This window comes from Epinephelus lanceolatus, chromosome 14, assembly GCF_041903045.1.
Source record: "Epinephelus lanceolatus isolate andai-2023 chromosome 14, ASM4190304v1, whole genome shotgun sequence".
In the NCBI taxonomy this organism is placed as follows: Eukaryota; Metazoa; Chordata; class Actinopteri; order Perciformes; family Serranidae; genus Epinephelus; species Epinephelus lanceolatus.
In genome coordinates this window covers 40,865,594-40,889,685 of record NC_135747.1, presented here as the reverse complement: position 1 = coordinate 40,889,685, position 24,092 = coordinate 40,865,594, and the positions used below count along the sequence as shown (strand labels likewise).

Genomic DNA, 24,092 nt, shown 5'->3' with positions numbered 1-24,092 from the left:
GGCAGAGTCAGAGTCAATCAACAGGCTAAATCCAAAAAAACAAAAAAAAAAAGGACACAAAAGGCTGGAACACTAGACACACAAGGAGCTAAGATGAACTGGCACTGAGAGGAAACAAGACACACTAATACTAAGAGCCCGTTTACACGTACACGGTGATTTTGATAAACGGAGACATCTTCCTTCGTTTGTGCCCTTCGTTTACACGCAAACGGAGATTTCTCCTCTGAAAACGAGTCTTTCTAAAAACTCCGGCCAGAGTGGAGATTTTGGAAAACTCCGGTTGCGCGTTTGCATGTAAACTGAGATAAATGGAGATAAACGGAGTTATAGGCAGCCGACGTCACAGTATGCGCCGGAACTTGCGCCTGTGTCAAAAGTGCGACCTATGTTGCTATGGTGACAATGGATACATGGAAGGCTTGAGCTTCTCGTTACACTACCACCTACAGGTTTGGCATGCTCTTGTGTATATATACACGGGTAAGTGTAAACGAAGATCTTTTTGAAAACGGAGACGGTGAAATGTCCGTTTATGAAAATAGCCGGCAACATGTAAACGGCCTCTAAATACTCTGGTGAGGGGAAGGATAATGAGACACAGGTGAGGCTGATCAGGGCGGGACAGACAATCAGACACAGGTGAAGTCATCAGAAGGGAGGGAAAACACACGGGCAGGAAGTGAAGAGATCTGAAATGAGAGGAGATGTGTTTGAAAGTAAAACAGGGAAAAACATGAATGAATGAATGAAATAAAAAACATAACCTAAGAAACTTGAGCTGTGACAAAATGAAGTGAGATGAACAGATGGAAAACATTATCTTACTAGATGAAAAGATATTGACAAAGCTTTTACTTAATTTGCAGTTAAAAAAGCAAGTCAAAATATATTGCAGTATATGTTATCACAATACTCTGCATATTGCACTACATTCATTATTTATCGCAATAATATTGTATCATGACAAAATTGTATTGGTGGGCCTCTGATGATTCCTACCACAAAATCTTCTGGCCACCCATGTTGAAGGAGAACCTTAATTGGATGGTTACGAAAAAAGATCATTCTAGCTGTCAAGTCGAAGTGAAGTCTCCAAATTCTCTCCGACCAGCAGTCCAAAATTCCAAAGGTATTCAGTTCCCAAGAAAATTGTTTCAGTTTATATGATTGAACAAGTGAATATACAGGTTGATTATTGATTATTTATTTTGTTATTAAAATAGTGTCAGTTAATTTCAGTTGATTTACATATCACTGAATGGACTGATTATTTCAGCACTCAGAGCTACAATTATTATCTCCGCTAGTGGAGTGTGTGCTTTGGTCGTGTGTATCTGTCTGTCAGCAGCTAATCTCACAGACTACTGGACCAATCAGCCTGATACTTTGTGTGCACATTTTTAAGCGTATGGACAAGAAGCTCTCGTGGTTGTGGTGATTCAAAATTGTTAAAAAAAAAAAATCACTGACTCATTTATTCTGTCACTGACAGCTGACTCCTCACTCCTCTTAACCGGCCAGTGGGGGCCGTAAGTTTTTTGGATATCGACACTAAAAACAACGAGCCTTACCGTTTGTTCCGGGTTACATTTTGGCTTCAGCGTGGCTCAAAAACTGACATCCGTAGAAGCATCTGCAGATTAATTCTACACGTTCTAATTTACTTTAGTTAGGCACGATGTGAAATTAATAATGAATCAGTTGTTTTTGTTATCTTTACTGCCATCTTCACTGTAAGGAAGCCAGGAGGGACAATTTCATTGGGCGCAGTTGTGACATGTGCCATTTCAGAAGTGAAGCGTTTTGCCTGCCTGATTTGTAGACTTGCAGATTTTGTTGATTTGGTCATTTTCCTTGATATTTGTGCCTCTACCATAATTAAGAAAGCAGGCTATGAAACCAGGCTATGAAGCTTAATGTTTTTTTGTCTTGTTTTGTTTATTTTAATTGTGTTTATTGTTGTTATTTCCTGCTTTGTTGTGCTGTAGCCTACAGACAAAGTTAATACCTTCAAAAGTCCATGGGTCATGGATCAAAGATTTGTGGCTGTGTTTAGTTTAGTTTAGTTTACAAAGCACCCCATAAAACAAACAAACAAATACAGTTTTAATTAGACTGTATCTATATTCCACATACAGTTCCTGTTAGCAGGAGAACTGTATCTGCTCTGTGCAACGCGTAGCCGATCAGTCAAAAATAGTCATGTTTTTTTCTGACACACACCACAGAACGTCTGCTGGAATTTTCTAGATTGGCCGCGATCAGTTTGGGTGGTCGCCTGACGGAGATCTGCACTCTACTGCATGTACGTTTCAAGTTTATGAAAATGCACTTTTACAGTGGTGGAAGACGTTTTCAGATCCTTCCCTTAAGTGGAAGTCACAATAAAATACTTAAAAAATACTCTCATAGAGTAAATGTCCTGCATTAAAAACTTTACTTGAGTAAAGTGACAGAAGTATTATCTGTAAAATGCACTTAAAGTATCAAAAGTAGAAGTAATCATTATGCAGGAGCATTGCCCTCATCAGTGTTAACAAGATCAGAGGTTATTATGTAATATCTTAATCTGCTAAGGACCTAATAACTGTAGTTTTCCAATAATTATGGTGGAGAAAAACATATTATTTCCCTCTGAAGTCAGAAATAATCAAGTAAAGTACAGACATCTTAAATTTGTGACAGTAATTGATTAAAAGAATGAAGTTATATTCCACCACTTTACTTCAATGGGTCTGTCCGTGTGTGTGTGTGTGTGTGTGGCATCTTTCCCACCGTCTCCTCTAAGAGAGACATCTCAATATCTGCACTCCTTAAGCCTGGAACCTTCGTCTCATAACTCCCAAAGTCCTAAAGCTCTAAACCAGAGGGATTGTGGTATGTAAGGAGGGATGGTGTTGTGGTTGTGTGGTTTGGCTCCTCAGATATTCTTAAACCCAGACTGGATCTTTTTGCAGATACTGGGCCCTTTTTAAACAGTCTGGCCCTCGGCGATGCTGCTGAAGCTGTACCTACAGAAACGAGGTAGAATTTACGAAATTTGATTTGCCCCATGACACATGATACGTCTTTTAATAAGCAGTAACTTCAGATCTAGAGATAGCTCTTCACGTTTAATATGTGTGTAGTTACATAAAATGCATGCTGTTTAATAATTTCGTCTGCCTGTTGGCCTCCAGCTACGACTCTCTAATTAGTTTTTGAGCACCAGGAATTTGTCTTTGGCCAGTTGAAGAGGAGAAGAGAAGAATTTAGATTTTTGGGTCATCGTGCCAAATTATTAAAGTTATGTCCTGTCAAGCTTCGGGTTTCTCTACATGCTGTAGTGGTGTGTACGAGGCTGTAGTATCAGTGATACTCAGCAATTAAATAGTTTGAAGGACTTTGGAGGAGGACTTTCCAAAATGAAAAACAGTGTTAATCTGCTCTAACATCAGATGCAATCGTTAGCATGTTTGGCTAACTAGCTTACTGTTTTCGGTAGTAACTGATCATCACTTCAAAGGTTTAACATTAGCATTATGATTATTACCTTTGCTCAGGAGGTTATTTTTGCGGTTTGGTTGGTTTGTCAGCAGGATTACAGAAAAACTTCAGGCCCGATTTTTATGAAACTTGGTGGAGGGTGCAGCCCAGGCCAAGAAAGAACTCATTACATTTTCAAGCAGATCAAAGTAATGGTGCGAATACACAAATTATTTTCATTTTCATTAGCATTGCAAGATAGAGCATTTTAAGTAGCCACTCCAGTGACAGTAAGTCATGGGATTGATATTAAAATATGGCATTAAAGAACACGGGCATTAAACACTATCTTTAAAAAATATATATTTTGATATTTTTCTCCTCATGTCACTCTTTTTTAGTGTCATTTTATTTATTTATCTCAGAATCAGAAATACTTCTTGATCCCTGAGGGGAAATTATGATTCATTACAGTTGCTCCGATGTAAAGAATAGAGAATTATAAGAAGTAAAAAAAGGAGTATGAAAGAAAGAGTGTAAATATAGAGCAATAAATAAAATACAGTAGAAATTAAATGTGCATTAAAATAGAAATAAAATAAGCGTTATGCTACCATGTTTAATACTAGTACTTAATATATAAAGATTAATTTTATTTTAAAAAATTAATCAAATAAATAAAAAATTCAGTCTCATTTTTTTAGTGCCAGCTTTTGCCACTTTTTTGGTGCGGAGTAAAAAGAGTCACATGAATAAAAAAAAATGCAAAAGTTATTTGGAAAACACATCAGAATGCAAAATATACCAAGATTTTAGAAAATTATAATTTTAATGCCTGTGTTCAATTTTTACGTTATTTTTTTTTAGTGCCAGTGTTTCATTTTTCAATGGCAGATTTAATTCGCAATACTAAAACTTAGTGTCACGGTTCTATCTCTGTAGCATTTAGTCTTGATGGAGGCGCTCTCCAAATGCCCTTCTAGTTAAGTACGTAAAGCTGAGCAGACATCTAGTGTTGTGTTTAGTGTTGTCACGATACCAAAATCTTTGTTTCGGTACCAATACCAATATGAATTTCGATACTTTTCGATACTCTTCGGTACTTTTCCTAAGGAAAAGTCCTTTTGGATACAAACCTTTAGAACAATAAATAGTAGGGGTGTAACGATACCAAAAAAATCATGGTTCGGTAAGTACCTCAGTACGGACATCACGGTTTGGTAACTCAAATGTTCCACTAAGTTTGTGTTGTCTCGTGTTGTCTCCCTTTGCGAGGCAGACTTTCTCTTGTCTTTTTTCACGTGCGCCAGCTGCGAATGTTGATACAGGTGTTGTCATACACACCACTTGTGCAATCTGTGCTCCAATAGGTACAAGGAAGACGTTTGTGTGCATAATTGAGTAAAATAAATTAACTAAATTAATGAATTGAATCAATTTCAAAGTACCGGTATTTTCCAAATGCACTATAGTACCGTTTGGAATACTCTAGTACCGTGGTACTATTTTAGTACCGGTATACCGTGCAACACTAGTTGTGTTAGACAGAAACAAAACTTTTTCTTACCAACATTTAATCCTTGGACAAACTAACTGTACACTGCTGTAGGCTACAAGACAACAATGCTGTGTCTTCAATTAGCAGCTTGTCTTCCACATGGTCCCACAGCTGGTGATGAGGTTCAGTCTTTTAGCATGATGTCACATATGTAGTCATTACGTGCATATTTAAGTCAGCTGGACACATTAAAAGTCTGCAGGAGACAGTTTTTTCAACCAACTTGTAGAGCTAACGTTAGCACAATCAGCTAACAAGATACAGCTGATAAAATCTCGGAGTGACTGTCGTCATGTCAGGTGGTAAATTCAACGGTCAGCAGCAAGAAATGAGACACCTGCTTTTGTCTGTCTCTGTCTGAAGGGAAGGACCATTATTATTTTTTTACTGTTACTGTAAACAGCATATGTGCCCTGCAAGTAGGGCTCCTTAATCATGGCAAAAATGATCGGTTGTTTTGGTCAGTGTTAAGAACACATTTATTTAACATGATTACTCATTGACTCTGGAAACATCATGCATTTATCTAAGTTTAACCGTAGAATTCAAATGAAAAGCAAATTTAAAAAATGTAAAAAGATAAATATTATATGTAATAGGCTACATAAATATATCGCAGTATGAAGAGTGATTTCTCTGAGCAGCATGCATGGAAATAAATTACAATATCATAAATCACAAATACCATAATTTTTCGCTTTCTCCCTGATGGTCTTTGAAATAAAGTGAAGTCACTAAATCTAGGGAGAAGAGGTGAGCTGGATTTATGACACACACCAAAATAAGAGCATCAATGCAAAATGAAATGCAGCCCAATAATTATTTTATTCTGATTATCTTGTTTTCATAATTGTTGGGAACCAAAGTTATAGTCGAAAACAAAATTCGATCAGTTGCCTGGCCCTACATGTACGAGTGGATAATTAACGATATTGGAAATTATTTTTAGTTGCAGCCCTCGTTGAATCTCGTCTCTGTTGGTCTGGCATCTTTGTCTTTCATGGCGTTTCTTCACAGAAACTACAGCAGCAGATCCTCGACTGCCCGATCCCTCCTCTCTGATAATAACGACACCATTCTGTTGGACGCACTACATACGTGAAGGTTACGGTAGCTCATTTCTGGATATCTCCCCACTCTCCAGGCTTCTGCACAACAGGGCCCTCTCTCCTCTCCTGTCTCTCTGGACCAGAATATCTCTCTACCCACTTGAAGCAGCAACAGTGTCGCCACTGTTTCCACAGTATTCCCACTCCGCTGAGCTCTGGACGTGGACTGATGTCACTGAAGTCACTGCCGAGGCTTCAGGATGAAAGAACGGAGATGATGTACCTAAAGTGTTAACCATGACCTCACTCAGTTTCTTGTCCCAGACTGCATACTATTCCTCAGAGTCAGATGTATGTGGACGTCTTCGAACAGAGATAAGGTGGCTTTTCTTTCCACAAAATTCCATGCCGCGTCAAACGGAAAATTTGACTTTCTCTGTGGGGTTTTACTGGATGGAGCCTGGCCTTGCAGCAGTCTTTCTACAATAGTCATCGAGTGAAGTTGTTTATTTTAATCGAGCTGAAATTTCATGGGTAATTCAGAATGAATGACTTGTTGTGTTTTATGGAGCTCTGCTGCCAACATGGCTGCTTTTAATAATGAAAACAGTAAGGACCCAAGGTGACATGGTGCGTTTTGATCCAACACTCCTCCCAAACATGATCACTGTGGATCAGACCTGAGGGTTACAACAAAACCTTTGTCTGTCTTGGGAATAAAAGAAGATGAGAGTGCACTTAAAAGTGGAGCTCATCAGGGATTTGGTTTTGTGTTCATGTCAGAAAGACAGGCTCAGTTTGAATGGATGATGTGGTCGAGTCCAAAAGATAGATCCAGGAAAGACACGGACCAAAGCGGTTTTGGGTTTGCTGCTCATCATACTTGAATGAGCACCTCAGTCACCAGAAAAATGTTGGCATTGTACGTTTCTGCATAACAAGAATACGTTACACTGTACGTTTCCTACGTATAGCCACGTTTCTAAAGTGACGCAGTATATAAACTGACGTTGTTATCGGGTGGTGGAGCAGATGGTGGATGGCTTGTTAACCCTGATGTGACACCTGCCAAGCTGCACACCACCATTTTAGACCACAAACAACAAAACTGGTTGCAATTTAGCGAGTCACTGCTGTGTTTTCAGCTGATTTTTAGGCACCAAACATGGTTGTTTTTTAGTGAACCGTCACTGTTGTTCCAGCAGGGATAGTGCCACGAAAAGCACTTGTTTTTTACAGAGACATCACTGCTTTTACAGCAGGGTCTGTTTGTGACCAACAAACAACAAAATTGGTTGTTTTTTAGCGAGTTGTTGCTGTGGTGTTTTTTATGGACTCATGGCTGTTTCTCGGGGCTTTTTAGCCCCCAGAAGTGGATGTCTCTTAGGGAACTGTGGCTGTGTTTTCAGCGGCTTTATATCCCCCAAACATGGGTGTTTCTTAGGGTCCCATGGCTGTGTTTCCTGCGATTTTAGACCTGAAGTGTGGGTATTCTTTTAGGGACCTGTTGCTGTTATTGCAGCGGTTTTAGCTCTGAAACGTGTGTGTTTTCTAGGGTCCCGTGACTGTGTTTCTTGCGGGTTTTTAGCCCCCAAATGTGGGTGTTTTTGTAGGGACTTGTGGCTGTGTTTCTTGCAGCTTTCTAGTCCCCAAACAGGTGTTTTTTAGCAACTTGTGGCTATGTTTCCAGCAGCTTTTTAGCCCCCAAATATGGGTGTTTCTTAGGGACCCATGGCTGTGTTTCCGGTGGCTTTGTAGCCCCCAAACATGGGTGTGTTTTTTGGGACATGTGGCTGTTTCCTGCAGCTTTTTAGCCCCCAAATGTGGGTGTTTTTTTAGCAACTCATGGCTGTGTTTTCAACGGGGATTGTGCATGGCTGAAATGCAAGGTTTTAGCATATTTGTTACATGTTAACATGTAAATGTAAGGTATCATGGTCTGCAGAAATGTCCAGTGCCAACATTTTTTCTGGCTATCGGGCTGGAATGAGATGCGGGGGAGGGAGTGGACAGCAGGATCCAGCTGCTGTTTGTGAACACCCAGGGCTCTATAAATCTGAGTCCAGGGCAGGTGTGGTAGAGCCAGGGGAGAGGAGGCCACACTGGCCCTTACCCTGACCCAAACCTCCTGACCTTCTTTCTTTCTGCTTTAACCTAAAGTGCAGACAGGCAGGGAGGCAGCCAGGCATCACACACACACACGGTTCAGTGCTCACAGAGCAGTAATGAACTCACTCACACAGATAATATCTCCATATATTATCCTTAAAGCCCCCATTATCTGAGCCAGCTGCCATTCATGTATTGATATCACCAGCTTTCAAAGCTTCAGTATGAGTCTCCAGAAGAGACAGTAATTATGAGGTGTAGTCACCTTGTAGTGAGGGAAGTCCCTGTTTGCATAATAATGCAGTTTCGAGCAGGGCTGCCTCGGCTGGCAGACGACAATCAATAGCGAATCATCTCTTTGCTGCACATAAAAAAGGTAATACTGTGGGAATGTCTGGCTCGCTCAGTAATTGTTAATCAGAGAGGACAGAGCTGGCTGCGGACCGTCTTTGGCTTGTGCTGGTATTTACTAGGTGGATCACGCCTGTCATTATCTTTGTTTGCTTTGCTTCACAGTAGGACCAGGACCTGTTGTCTGTTTAACAAAAACACATGTTGTAGAGGGGGATTTGTGATTTTTGAGGAAGTGCTGAGGATGGTATTTTGTGTGACCATAAATACAGTTACATTCTCATGTTTGATCTGAATTGATTTAACACTCTTAACTTTATAAAAGCCCTTTAAGGCTGGATTGTACCAACGAGGATTAACTTTTAAACCTGATTGAATCTTGGTTTAAATATAAATTCTGTTGCACCAAACTTAACAGCTAGCTTAAAACAAAGATTGAATTTAGTTTTTACTTTAAACCCAGACTGGACTGGATTCAGCAGAAATTATCAAGTTCCTCCAAGGAAGTTGAGACAGACTCAACCCAGTTGACTTTTATGATGACGATGAATTTTTGTCAATTTCAGTTCACCAAGGAAACTGTTTTGAAGCTGAACAGGAAGATCGGGCCAACTGTCAAACAGACAGTGACAGAAACACAGCTGCACCACTGATGCCCCAACTACTGGTGGCCCTGAGATTTTACAGATGTTTCCAGAGTGTGGATGGGACCTGTTTGGCCACCACAACTTGCAATATTATGCCATTAATTCAGCCAACAAGTTTTTTTCGAAGGAGGAAAAATTTTGAGCCTCTCTGCTGAGCCATCATGAGTACCATAAGTTAGCAACTTTATAGCTAGCTAACAACAATGCTAACAACCACCACCACCACCACCCCACCTCTCTTTTATACTCGGTGCTGCAGAGCTTTGCTTAATTTAATTCTGGATTTACTCATTTTACCAAATTCTGATAAGAGCTAATCTTAGGTTGAATTAATCCTTGTTGGTGCAACCCTGCCATAGAGTTTAGAGGGCGCTACAGTCACTTTTTTTGTTTTTGTTTGGTTTTTTGCCACTTAGGAGGCAGCAGAAATCACAATCTCCCCTTAGAGCCCTGTTTTTGGTCTCCACCAACTCTAAACAGTAGTGTACAGTGCTTTTTCTAAAAGCAGCTGTGTGCTGTGTAGAGCTGCAAGGATTAATCAATTACTCTTCATATTTAAATAATCGCCAACTAATTTGATAATCTATAGATCAGTTTAAGTCATCTGTCTTTAACGGATGACGCCATTCTTTAGGTATTCTGCAATGTCTTTGCGCTTTCTTTCATGTTAAAGCATGACGGTAAAAATTTAATAATGCTTAAGTAATTATATTGTATGAAAAAAGAGTGGGATTACATCATTTTACTTCTTTACACTCATTTTGGAACACGTGGTGAGTTGTTTATCACAGTGTTAAAGCACTGCTCGTTTTCCTTTTTCAATCCATCGTGTTAGTTAGCTCGCCGTGCTCTGTTAACATAACGTTAAATAAAATGTAGCCTATTGCTTAAACATCTGCTCCTTCTAAAAAGATGACTTATGATTTCTTAGGACTCAGTAACACACACTGACACATTCAGCAATCATTTAAAATAACTGTTTTAATTTCAGCTTCATGTAAAGTGAATCAACGTGATGTTTCCCAGCTAATGTTTCGCTCGTCTGCCTTAATGATGCAGTTCACATATTTTTGTAACTACTGAAGTATTTAGTTTGAGTTCTACTGAGAGAAACATGCAGAAGACCTCAGAAATATCAGTAGTATAAAGTAGTATTTTTGATTTTTATACGATATGAAAGAAATACAGAGAGTCAGTAACACATTCTCAGCCTGGGTGGAAGTGTTAACAAATCCTGCACCCTGCACTGGTGAATATTCATGGGCTTCAAAGGATTTATAGTGTCTGAACTGTTCACAATTATACGCAGTTATACCATAAATGAGATAGTTTGTAATATCCAAGTACGAGGTTGGCATAGCAATTTTTTGTTGCCAGATTGTATGGGTCAGTGTTCAGAGATGTCACTTGAGTTTTTCTTGGTGTGATGTTCTCTCAGTTTGCTTCTGCTTCTCCAGTTTGATGGGTTGGATAACTTTTTTATTTATTATTGTTTAATGTACCGCTCACTGTAGTTATACCTTCAAAATGGCACTTCGGTGACATCACACACAATCCACACACGTTACTGACAAAGACCGACTTTTGGTCTGTGCCTGAAAACATAAATGTGTAATGTTATGTGCTGTAAACATCAAAAACATAAACTAAAAGACGTTTGCTGTGGAGCTGAAGGAATTGATGAGTCCAGTAATTACTTGGGTTCACAAGAACGACCGCTGTGCATCATTTAATCAATCGTTATTATAAAAATATTGATCATAGCAGCTTTGAGACACTTCTTGCAGTAGTAGCAAATCTTGTGGTGCTGTTTCATCGACTGGCTCTGGACAAAAATCCTGTTTTAATTACTTTGGTTTATAAATTGCTCACATGGTGCATATTCCTGAGTGGAGTTGTTTACCACAGACTAAACCGACCTGGAACCATTTAGTTTTATTCCATCACAGGAGGACTGGTTGTTCCCTGGGAGTATAATGAAGATGCCGTGTGTAGTCTGCTGTATGAACAGAGGGTGGTACGTCGGAGTTCTTTGGGTTCAACAGTGTCCCAGCAGCAGATTTTTGCCCTCAATGTGGAGCTGTAAAGATGTGAACATGCAGATATCTTGTAAAAATTCAATCCACTTCATGCATGCGTCTACACTCAGGCTCCATCCTAAATGACTTGAGCGTGTAACGCCGACGACGAGCGCACCAATGATGCAGACAGTGATACCTCAGCAGAGATGGGGATAACAGTCACCGTTGTAACCCTCGGCTAGGTACGGCTGGCAGGCCTGGAGGTGCTGATGGGTGCTGGCTGTATAAAGCAGCCTGCTGCTCTGAGAAGACGGGGCTGTCTGCTGTGTAAACCCTGCAGCACATGTTCGACCGGCCAACAAAACATCTCGGGGAGTATTTATTTTAACAGGCCAAATGATACTTCGATTTCTCTCAGGAGGAATGTTAAGGTTAAATGATTCCCCTCAGAAAGAAAAACATTGGGGTGGAAGGGGGGGGAGCAGCGGGGAGGAGGCATATAAAGGTTTCGAGTGAACTTGATGCATCCTGTGATTCAGTTCAAATGAGGAAATCAGTGTAGAGTCATGCAGCGATGAAGATGGATGCTGGAGAGGGAGCTTTGATAGAACGCAGGATTTTGTTCATTTCCTCTGCTTTAAGTCGGCCAAACGCTCCTGCCCAGGAGTGCAGTTACTGCCACAGGAGCTCAGAGCGCGCTCCCACTGACGTCACATTATGTTCATGCACAGGTACGCACAGGGGTGTAGATTACTTATGAATGTGGGGGAGGTTTGGGGTCTTCCTCCAGAAAATATAAAGCGTCAAATACTTAAATTCCTCCATTCTGGTGAATTTTTACACACAAATTTTTGCCTTTCCTGCTCAATTTGCAATGTAAATGTCTTTCATTTGGTCAAATAATGTTTATGTTTTTATTGTGGGGGACATTTGAAATATTAAGGGGGACATGTCCCCTGCTTCCCCTCCAAAATCTACATCTATAGGTACAAACAAGACCATATAAACACATCTTAACCTACTTATAACACAAGTCTTTACTAAGTAGAGGCTATTTAAATTAGTTGTTGTTGTTTAGCATATAGTTAATATACAGTATGATAAACTAGAGCGAGGAGTAACGTGGAACAGGGTCGACACATCTGGCCCAATGCTTTATTTGAATGCTGTGTAGTAATGATGTAACCAAAGATTTGAAATTGCATTTCAGAGAAGTAACACAAATCTCTCAAATTACAAAACTTTGGGCTGAATTCACAAAAGGCTTTTCCAGCTGCTGAACCTGCATAAATAAGACAAAAAGAAACCGTGTGATACTCAGAGCACCCACAAAGAAATGCTCCTCTAACTGTTCTGCCAAGCAAACAGCATCTCGGTGCTCCTGTGCTTTTTGCACACATTTAAAGGAGGTTGTATGAACATATTTGGTGCAAACTGGCCTTTTTCAATGCAAATGAGCCTCATTCCAAAAACAGCCCAATTCACAAAAATTTGTGCTGATAGAGTGCTGCATGAATGAGTCCTTAAACTAGGAAACGTGTTAGCATTTTAGCGCTCTCAGTTCCCTCGTCTCAGAGTCAGTGGGTTTAAAAAATCAGTAAATAAATACCCAGCCCTCCCTGGCTGGGAGAGAGTTACTGCCCCAAGCGAGGGAGATCAAGTATCTCAGGGTCTTGTTCACGAGTGAGCGTAGAATGGAGCGTGGGATGGATCGGCGGTTTGGCACAGCATCTGCAGTGATGCGGGCGCTGTGCTGGCCCATTGTGGTGAAGAGAGAGCTGAGCCAGGAGAAGCAAGGAGCTTTCGATTTACTGGTCCATCTACGTCCCAACCCTCACCTATGGCCATGAGCTCTGGGTAGTGACCAAACGAATGAGGTCCCGGATACAAGCAGTGGAAATGAGTTTCCCCAGTGGGGTGTCTGGGCTCAGCCTTAGCGATAGGGGGAGGAGCTTGGACATCCGGAGTGAGTTCGGAGTAGAGCCGCTGCTCCTTCGTGTTGAAAGGGGTCAGTTGAGGTAGTTCGGGCATCAAATCAGTATCTTCCTGGGCGCCTCCTGTTTGAGGTGTTGTGGGCACGTACCACTGGTAGGGATTATATATTAGCCTGGTTCCAGACCATAGACCCCGCCCACTCAACTGAGTAGGCTTGCATCTCTGAGATGTGGAGTAGTTGGCTGTCCTATGCTCTCCTGTGCTGTGGTAGTGGAACATGATTCTCTTTGATTTTGTAGCTCTTCTCCACAGAGTGTTGACATGGCATGTTGTTTGAGGACAGCCCTGGCATGTGTAGTGGTGATCCCCATCTTGCATAGTTGTTCGAAGACTGCTTTCTTGGCTCCACCGTACTGCAGTACACTGTTGATGTAGTACGAAAAGGCTGAAAGATGGTTCTCCCTCCCTCGAAGGGCAATGGCAGCAGCTGCACAGGCATGGTTGTGTTGCATTCCAGATATGGTGCAGATCAGAGAGAACATGAATGGTGCTATCCGCTCCAAATCCTTTCTAAGGTTGTGTAAGGAGAAATTCCTCAGTTCTTCTGGGGAACTCTTCCACAGCATGAAACCCTCCCTTTGGTGGCAAAGACGCTGGCACTCCTTGTCAATAACTGTCTCCATTGCAGGCTTGAGCGCGTCTATGAGACTCTCATGCTGCACCATCAGTCTGGCTGCCGTGGTGAAATTGCCCTTTGCCAGATTATTTATCACGCCACTAATGTCAGCGTCACATCTGTACCTCTCTGGGTTTACCTTACTGGGGTAATTGATGTACACCTAAACAGGATGGAATAAAATAAGAGAGAATTTTTAATAGGATCATATGGTCACAGTTATTTAAGATAATAGCCTATAATCTGGGGGTAATCTTGTTAAATTAAACCAATTCTTTGACATGATGCTTACAGTTTAAGCCTGATTTATGGTCCTGCGTTAAATCAACGACGTACCTACGTCGTAGGATACGTGGCTACGCAGGAGGCTCGCCGTAGCCCCTGGTGTAGCCTGACCTGCACCTCCCAAAAAATGTAACTACACATCGAGGCGACGCAGACCCAGCGCAGACCGAGAGGGCTGTGATGGGTTTGCTTGGCAGCAACGCATTTCCGGTTCCGCATTTCCAGATTGCGCCATCCCCACCATCTTTAAACATCTTCTGTTGCGATGTAGATGTTGCAGTATTAACGTACTTTCTTCGACATCCAACAACTCCAACTCCAGCAAGATTCTCTCTCTCTCTGTCGCCATTGTTCACTGTGACCGGAAAAGCCGGAAGCTAAACAAAGAATCAACTAGAGACGATGATAACCATTCAGGAAAGGAACGCAGCCCCCTACCGCTCTGGCAGTGAATTGCACCGCGACGAAATGGAGTGATGGAGAAGGGTTCACGACGGCGTCACGGCAACGACGTAGGTACGTCGTAGGACCATAAATCAGGCTTTAGTCATCAATTTTCAGATCTACTGTATTAAACAATCAATTAAGTTAAAATGGGTGGGTAAACTACCAGCCTCTGTATTTAGCACAACACCCCTGCCTATAAATATACATATAAAGTTATAGTTATAACATAATTGGAGAGGGCTGGGGCGCATGGACATCAATAATTAGTTATGAGGCATTGGAATTTGGGAAAGGGAGGCAGAACTTTAAAGACATGAACTTTTTCTTTTAACTTCATCAAGTAGTGGGTCTATATTAATTACATTAACAAAGATGTATGGCATTAGAGATCAGTGCTATGCATTTACTCTTTTCCTAATTATCAAACTCAAATTCCCATTGGCTTTAAACAAAGTTAGAGGAATAATAATAATAATAGTAATATTCACACAAATAATGTATCAGAGTACAGACAACAGAGTAATGGTTTGTGCTCCTTGCTATAGCAGCACTGATTCTGGGAAGACTTAGTTCACTGTGCAGGGGTTGACATTAACTTTTTGATGCCCTTATCATCCGGACAAGCAAATGTAGCATTCACTTGACACAGTATGTCTAGCCCTTACAGACGGTTTTAAATTCCAACCATTCACCCAGTAAGGACTCATTGCGTCCTTGTGATGGCTGAAGTCATAACTTTTTAATGGCTTTATCTGTTAAGATTATTATTTTTTTGTTATGTTATTTAACTTCTCTCCCACCATGATTGTTATAATTCAAACAATAGAATTAGTTAGTTAACCCTTTACAGGCCGGTTTCTGTGATGTACCACTCATTTTTATACAAAAAACAGCCCAAAAATTAAATATTCTCTATTTTTTTAGGGATTTTTTAAAAATGATTTAAACTGTCTGAGCTCAGGCAATGTTTATGGGGAATATCAGTTTTTATGCATTTTTACTTTTTTTGTAGTGTTAAATTGAAAACAAAAATAGCTCTCACCCAGTAAGGACTCACTGCGTCCTCATGATGGCTGAAGGTATAACTTTCTAATGGTTTTATATTTTAAGATTTTTTTTTTTTTGGTTATGTTATTTAGCTTCTCTCCCACCATAAGGACTGGGTCCTTGCAGGGTGTAAGGGCTAGCTGACTGCAGACAGTACAGGTGCTCACCTCTTACTCAAGCTCAACAGGGTCCTGGCAGTCGTGATGTTCATTTATATACATTTAAATAATCGTAAATTGATAAACTGTAATAAAGTTACCAAGTGGCACCCACCTCCCAACATTTAATCAGGGACATGAGATGATGGGGAGTAAATGCTAACGTAACTACAGTAAAATTAATATGTTATGTTGGCCGTGTGTGAGTTGTTTACCTCTGTCGTGCTGACACGAGATGCCGGGAGACACAGCTTCTTTTTCCTTGGCGTCTCCGTTGGCGTGTCACGGTCCCTCTTCTCTGTGCTTTGGCCTTCCTCTTCTTCTTTGTCCACCACGTTATGCTCAGACTGCCATTTCTTTAAAATGTTTTGGGATTCTTCAACCCTGGCAAGCAGTCTGAAACATTTCATGCAAATCCTCCCAGAATAGACGCCGGGTCTACATGGGAGGACGACACCGACATCTCTAAAACGTTCGGTTAATAACCTCTCATTCGCTTGTGAGCATCTGTATAAAAGTTTTGAATGTGTTATGACCCCCTTAACTACTAGGTTTACTTTGCATAGACGGCATGTCTTTTCAATTTCACTGGGCATGGTTTCTTTACCGCTCCACTGCTCCGCTTCTTCTTCTTCTTCTTCTTTTTTAACGACGGTTGGGAACAAGTGTATTTGGTGCATTGCCGCCATCTTCTCTTCCGGAGTGTGAATCAGAGATTAGATTCTACTGTGTAAACCTGTCCGTCTAATGCATTCAAAAAACACTCTTGTCCACTGCTCCGCTAAAGTCCCTCCTGTCATCTGTTCCCAATCACTATTCCTTGACCTCGGTGGGAAACGTCACGAGGTCAAGGAAAGACGAGCAGGAGAATTCATAAGGATTTAGGAAAACAGAACCGCGGAGCTGAGAGAATCCGACCGCACTTCCGCTGGGCGACGTCATCATGCGACGGCGGATGTCAGTGACGTAGTCGACCGCGCCGTGGTGAAACTACAGTTTACCGAAGATAGACTACAAAAAGTGCATCTCAGATACTCCGCCCCGTGCCTACTTACCGTGTTGCTTTATACAGGCTATATAAACGTGGACAGCACAGTGAATGTGATATGAAAATATGACTTAATTACCAACGTCTGAATTGAATTAAAAAAGACAGATAGGCAGTCACAAAACTGAAACGCTGAAAAATGTTCAAGTGTATGCAAGAGAGGCAAATATGTTAGGCTTACAAATCTACTACTGTAGGCTACATATCATTCTTAAGTTGCAAACATGTTGAATTAAAAACAATATATAAATAAAAACGTTTCATATCCCTTTTTCTTCAAACTTCTGTGTTAATATGCCAATCAATCATCATCTGTCATTTGCTTACAATAGTTTAAAAACGACCACAAAACTCAGTAAACACCTTGAAATGTTGACATGATTGTGCCTTGGAGTTATTTTTTAATTTGTATTTTATTTTTTTAATTGTGTTTATTGGATTTTCCATTATATTAGTGACAATAACAACACAGAAAAAAAGAAAAGAACAAATAACAAGAGCAGGGTAGAGATGTGGGAGGCTTTATTCTAAAGTGTTTGGGTGAAATTCGTTTGCGTAATAGTCTAAAAAGGGCTGCCTCCCGCTGAAGAGGTGCTCCAGCCGCACACGTGCCCATATGAGTGCAGAGATGTCAGCATCTGTGACTGAAGACAAATTAATTAATGATAATGCTAAAAGCTGGCGATTCAACAGCGCTCAAATAGTGACATGATTAATGCACACTGAGCATATCTTACACCACAATATTAACTTGAATTGGGTAATGTTACAACAGTAGCGTGACGTTTATAGTTCACATGGGTTTAACATGTTGTTGAGAGTTTGGAACATATAACGTTGCGCATATTATCAAGTTATGGCATGAGACGGGCAAAGCTTCATGTAACGGTGACTTACATGGTGATCTCCGTGACTTTTCAGTCATGTTGAGAGCCAGTTGTTCTTTTTCTTTACCTTTCGTCGCTTCTTTCGTTCTTCCTCTTCTCCTACTTCTTCGGATTTATTCGTTTGTCTCCGTGAACGGTCGGTCGCTTTAAATATTGCTCCCGCAAAGCATTGTGGGATTAAATTATCTCCTTTCCTATCGTTTAGGAAGGTCTGATGTATTCTATGCTAAAGGAGATATGAAAGGAAGCATTGAACCTCCTTTCCTTAGTGTTTAGAGACTTCGAACAGCTCTTATCATGGTGGCCACTAAAATACTTCCGGGTCATTTCACTCAGCTAGGAACCTTCCTAAGCAAAAAAGACTTTCCGACTGACAGTCGTTGATCTCTACTGATTGGTTAAGGAAAAATCAAATTCCCTCCCCCTTGTAAATCGCCTTGAACTGAAGGATCTGGGAGCTTCAGTCTGAACATTGAACTCATGTGACCGTGGTGTAGTTTGTTTATACCTTTTTATTTCTGGCTTTTTGTCAAGGGGCAATGTTAGCCTCCACGTTGGCTGACATAAAACGTCATCCCTGCAGCGCTCTGCAGGCACACACAGTTACAGTGAAATGATGAGCGTCATCAGAGAACTGGGGGTAACTGAATCACATTTAAAAGACTTGTCACGCCCAGCGCTGACCCAAATACGAATATGTTTAAATTCCTTGCCTGAAGTTTGGAAACTTTTTTTTTCTCCCTGTCATTACTCTGTTTCCTGTGTTCTTTGTGCAAAGGCAACATTGATACTTTGCCACACAGATAATTACAATCACACGCTAAATGAAGGGTAAATATTGTACTCAGCTGCAAAACTTTATGGGCATGTTTGTGCTTTAATATCATTAGTGTGATATCTGTTGTGAATCAAGAGACAGGGCAGATAATGGCTGCAAGTGATGCACAATTCCTGGTTTGATCAGCGGCCACAATCTGTTCTTTGTGAATCTGTCCACTTATGTCACTAACACAGAAGTAAATGACTAGAACATGTCAGCTAGGTTTGCATAACCTGATCTTTCCTGCGTATTCTGAACTGCTTGAACACTAACTCTGAAACGCAGTCATTTCTCCTCAAAGAAAACAAACATTTACGAAGGACTGGCAGGTAATTATGGTGTATTTCCAAGTTTAAATTGTGATTTTTGGAAGTTGTAATGCTATAACTTGTGCTGTAAAAGTAACATCCATTTAAATGTATATTTATTTTCATTGGGCATTAAACCAGATGTTTTATATGCATCACTTAAGTCAGTTTCTTTAAGTTTTGATGCTGCAACCAGAGTTGGTAAATCATTAGTTTGGTGTGCAAAACTCTGGACGCTGCCCAGGACAAACTCATAAATGTACATTTACAGGCATCTCAACACTGAAAGCCTTCAACACACACTTCTGTAAAGCTTAGGTTAACAGTAATAAGAAAATTAAATAAATCTTGAACCTAAGACCTCGATCATTAAGCTGCGTTCTCCTGAGCCTGCATGTACACTCACCTCTGCCTAATTCACACCACATTGCCTGTTAGCAGACCTGCCTCAGCCAGCACCAAGCTCCCTGCTAACACGAACTCTATTGTCAGGAGGACAATAAAACTATGAAGTTGGAAAAAAAAGGAAGAAAAAACATAAATACATGTGGAAGCATGCTGCGGGACTGGCAGAGGGTTCGCAGTCATGAGAGGGCTTGTTGGGAGAGCGATTTGTTTTAATGAAAAAGTCATTCCTGGGGAGAGGAAAGGGCCTGGCTGCAGGCTGTTTGTTCATGGCTTAAGTTTCTCCTCTGTAATAAAAGCACCAGGACTTATGTGTCTACATGTGTGTGCAGTGTGTGGGTGAGAGCGTGGAACAGAGGAGACAAAGTAGGCAGCCAGGTTTAGAGACCCACACACACTCATCAAACAGTCAATCACCAAAAACCGGCAAAAATGTCTCTGAGAATCTGTCTGGAGCTGCGTCCACCACACACACACAGAAACAGAGAGGGGAGTGTGTGATGTGTTCTACAGCATGTATTGTTATTCCCCTGGATGTACAAATGACTAATAGACAAAACATACTGCCTACACAAACACAATATTGTTTCTTTATCAGTTCACGTCTGCGCTGATGTCTTCCTGTTTGTCTCCTTCTCTCAGACTGTGGTGGATCCAGACGGTGGGGGATGGAGCGGCCCGACAGAACAACCCTCCTGCTACCTTTTTCCCTGGAGCTCGCTGACCTTGAACCTCCGCTATACTAGCAGGAACAAGAGACAGACTGAGACGTCCCCCCTTTGTGAGACCCTGAAATACAACTTGGATGAAAGACAGACAGAACTGTGAGAAGGAGAAATAAAAGGAGAGTGAGACAGACAGAACGTGACGTGTTGGACATCCCGTGAGGAACAAGAGCCTCGGGGTGGTCCAATCATGAAACCGTTCATCTCTGCGGGCCCCCCCTCCAGCCTGCTGCTGGTCCTGATGTGCTGCCCCCTGCTGGGCTTGGTCCAGTCTGCCAGCAGCAACAAGGCCAGCGATAACGGACACCCGCACCTGGGAGACTCCGACCCAGAGCGCTGCATGAGGCACCACTTTGTGGAGACCATCACACACCCGATTTATAAGTGCAACTCCAAGGTAAGGCAGAAACAGACGCAGATACACACCATTAGCCAACCTGCCTCATTAACAACTTGTTTAACGTAATGAGCCAGCCAACCTGACAAATGAACTCATTTGTTACAGATATCAGGGAAACAATTTGTTCCAAAGTAAGCCTCGCAGACGGAAAGAAAACCCCAGAGCACCGGCCAAAAAAAATCCTCCAGCACTAACTTTATTTATGTCTGACACATTTTTCTCTTTCTACTAGTATTACTCTTGTTGCCACTGAAAGCCTCCTCCGTTTGGCCAGTCCAGTGTCTCTTTCTACGGTGGCCAACAAGGGCAGACGCTCCACAGCAGGCCAAAATATATCGATTAGGAGAAACGTGCTCCAGCTTTAGAAACTCTGCCAATTCAAAAACACATAAGGAAATCCAAAACAAATAAAACAGAGGGAATGTGCTGCAGAAAGCCAAAACAAAAACATTAACAAATACAAATACAGAAAAGATACAAAGCCAAAAGTACAACTGGGGTCTGCGTCACTCCCATAGACCATATATCAAGATGGACGACCTGTCTGCACTTATTCCCACTGTACAAAAATAAAGCCAAAATGTTCCTCATATGGTTGCTGCCATCTTGTGCTGGTGATGCCATTTGGAGCCAAATTTATATGATGACATGGAGGGGGCGGGGTTTATGACCTATACTGCAGCCAGCCACCAGGGGGCAATTGAGATGTTTTGGCTTCAATTTTTGGCTGCAGTGTTTTGAGACTGGAGCATGCGCAGTCATTGTGCTTGCTATGCATCCAGTTCGATCATAAAACAGATACGTCATACTAGTGTGTGAGTAGAGAATTGTAAAGACTGAGATGAAATGTGGCGGCACGGTGACGCAGTGGTTAGCATTGTTGCCTCACAGCAAGAGGTTTCCTGGTTCAAACCCCAGGGTGGGGGAGCGCTTCTGTGCAGAGTTTGCATGTTCTCCCTGTGTCAGCGTGGGTTTCCTCCAGGTGCTCCAACTTCCTCCCACAGTTTGGTTGTCTGCCAAATGTCAGCTGGGATAAGCTCCACCCCTTGCGACCCCCGACAGGATAAGTGGTTGCGGAAAATGCATGAATGAGATGATATGTGATAAAAGGAATAGGTACCTTTTTATGTCGCCTTGCCTTTTATTTCAGTTTCCTTTCCACTTCAAAAACAAACACACTCTTTTGTCTGCTCCACGGAGGTGTGGTCCTCTTCTGGGCCAAAAATCAAGCTACCCCTCTGAGTGCTCCCCCTACAGGCTTGGAGGACTTAGCTATGCAGCGTTCTCCTCCTGTTGCATTTGTTTTAATGTTTGCAGCACATTTTTTCACCTACAGCACATTTCCGTTGTTGTATTTGTTTTGGATTTTTTTTATGTGTTTTTCAATTTCTAAATCTGCAGGATGTTTCTCCTGATGGAAATGTTCTGGGCCGCTGTAGCACGTTTGCCCTTGACGGCCACCGTATATTTCTTCCCTTCTGTCTCTTTATCTGCATCTCTCTGACGAGTCACGCTTCGTTTCTGTGTGTGTATGTGTCGGTGTGTGTATGGTGCTGGACGTGAGCCACGCTGCAGACATATTCTGCACCTCAGCTGGGACTCACTTTTGGCCGAAGTGGACATCTCCCTGTCAGCCCGCTCTCTCCTGCCTCTGCCAGCGGCTAAAGAGTGGGCTGAGGAGAGAAAAAGAAAAGTGGACAGTTACATGATACACAGGCGTGGTGCGTCGTTCTGTCTCATACTGTGAAGACAACTTAGAGACATCCACTTCATGTAAAGAGACTGATGATCCTCTGAATCGCGCCAAACGTGTCGACACTATTGTGGAAAAAGAAGCTGTCAGTTTTCACCCTGTCCTTTTGCTGTGCAGTTGTTCCGCCTGCGTGAGTGATCAGTTCTTTGGTCTTTTTTTAATATTCTGACTCTGAGTGCATCGAGCAGGTGGCCAAACCACAGCTCGGCTCAGGGACGGCAGGGCTGAGCACACTCACAGCATGAGTCGGGCTTTCTATTACAGTACACAGAGCTGACGGGACGCCTGGCTGGGCCACAGTTTTACACCTCAGTGTGTTCAGTTAACCACCTGTACCAGGACCTGCTCATGATCTCTGTGTGTGCGTAAAGTGCGTGTGTAGGTGTCTCTGTGTGTGGCAGAAGATGTGGGAGAGGGTTTTATAGGTTGAATATAATACAGGTTCATGTCACAGCCAGCAGTTGTAAATGTTCAACCCAGCTGCCGTTTGGTTGTTTGTTGGTCTTGAGCAGTGGTCTGCAGTTTGGCAGGTGTCTCGCTTAGATGTCAGGCCATCCATCATCCCCTCCACCTACTGATGACAGAGTCAGCTCATATGCTTTGTCACTTTAAAAACACTGATATGATACGTATGAAACGTGCAAATGTAACGTATTCATTGTTTGCAGAAACGTACGATTCCAACATTTTCCTCTGGCGACTGATAGGGGTGGGCGATATGGCCCTAAAATAATATCACGATATTTCAGGGTATTTTTGTGATAACGATATTCTTGACAATATGACAAATAAGGTAAGAAAAAGTATTAATTTAAGAAAATAGAATTGCAACAAAATACAGTTCAAATATTCTGTAAAAACTAAAGAAAAATCATCTCTCATTTCTTTAGTTTGTGAACAACAACAGTAACTCAGAGTGAGATTCAGATTCTGTCACAATATTAATAGTTCAAGAAAATAAAATCTACCACATATTACACATTTTAAAAAATGTCCCCTGGGATCTATATACAGTACAGGCCAAAAGTTTGGACACACCTTCTCATTCAATGCGTTTTCTTTATTTTCATGACTATTTACATTGTAGATTCTCACTGAAGGCATCAAAACTATGAATGAACACATGTGGAGTTATGTACTTAACAAAAAAGGTGAAATAACTGAAAACATGTTTTATATTCTAGTTTCTTCAAAATAGCCACCCTTTGCTCTGATTATTGCTTTGCACACTCTTGGCATTCTCTCCATGAGCTTCAAGAGGTAGTCACCTGAAATGGTTTTCCAACAGTCTTGAAGGAGTTCCCAGAGGTGTTTAGCACGTGTTGGCCCCTTTGCCTTCACTCTGCGGTCCAGCTCACCCCAAACCATCTCGATTGGGTTCAGGTCCGGTGACTGTGGAGGCCAGGTCATCTGCCGCAGCACTCCATCACTCTCCTTCTTGGTCAAATAGCCCTTACACAGCCTGGAGGTGTGTTTGGGGTCATTGTCCTGTTGAAAAATAAATGATCGTCCAACTGAATGCAAACCGGATGGGATGGCATGTCGCTGCAGGATGCTGTGGTAGCCATGCTGGTTCAGTGTGCCTTCAATTTTGAATAAATCCCCAACAGTGTCACCAGCAAAACACCCCCACACCATCACACCTCCTCCTCCATGCTTCACAGTGGGAACCAGGCATGTGGAATCCATCCGTTCACCTTTTCTGCGTCTCACAAAGACACGGCGGTTGGAACCAAAGATCTCAAATTTGGACTCATCAGACCAAAGCACAGATTTCCACTGGTCTAATGTCCATTCCTTGTGTTTCTTGGCCCAAACAAATCTCTTCTGCTTGTTGCCTCTCCTTAGCAGTGGTTTCCTAGCAGCTATTTGACCATGAAGGCCTGATTGGCGCAGTCTCCTCTTAACAGTTGTTCTAGAGATGGGTCTGCTGCTAGAACTCTGTGTGGCATTCATCTGGTCTCTGATCTGAGCTGCTGTTAACTTGCGATTTCT

At 41.8% G+C, this 24,092-nt stretch overlaps 2 protein-coding genes across 5 annotated transcripts in view; one reads left to right on the top strand and one right to left on the bottom strand.

Moving 5' to 3' along the window:
• The window catches only part of ndp (norrin cystine knot growth factor NDP), a 37,675-nt gene that overhangs the window by 8,941 nt on the left and 4,642 nt on the right, over positions 1-24,092 (top strand). For all 4 annotated transcript variants that reach the window (XM_033617058.2, XM_078174724.1, XM_033617057.2 and 1 more), the window contains one exon: positions 19,862-20,341. In XM_033617058.2, coding sequence (XP_033472949.2) covers positions 20,135-20,341 — 207 coding nt within the window. In that variant the 5' untranslated portion in view covers positions 19,862-20,134. The remainder of the gene's footprint in view (positions 1-19,861; positions 20,342-24,092) is intronic.
• LOC117251077 (uncharacterized) lies at positions 12,322-16,571 on the bottom strand. The gene is made up of 2 exons (XM_033617055.2): positions 15,967-16,571; positions 12,322-13,977 (listed from the first exon to the last, which is right to left on the bottom strand). The coding sequence occupies exons 1-2, from the start codon at positions 16,438-16,440 to the stop codon at positions 13,339-13,341; spliced, it is 1,113 nt and encodes a 370-aa protein (XP_033472946.1). The 5' UTR covers positions 16,441-16,571; the 3' UTR covers positions 12,322-13,338.

Excerpts from the sequence above, each read along its gene's own strand:
- LOC117251077 (XM_033617055.2), bottom strand. The coding sequence starts at position 16,440 with ATGGCGGCAATGCACCAAATACACTTGTTCCCAACCGTCGTTAAAAAA. Across the intron at positions 13,978-15,966 it reads CTCGTGTCAGCACGACAGAG|GTGTACATCAATTACCCCAG; the intron begins GTAAACAACTCA and ends CATCCTGTTTAG.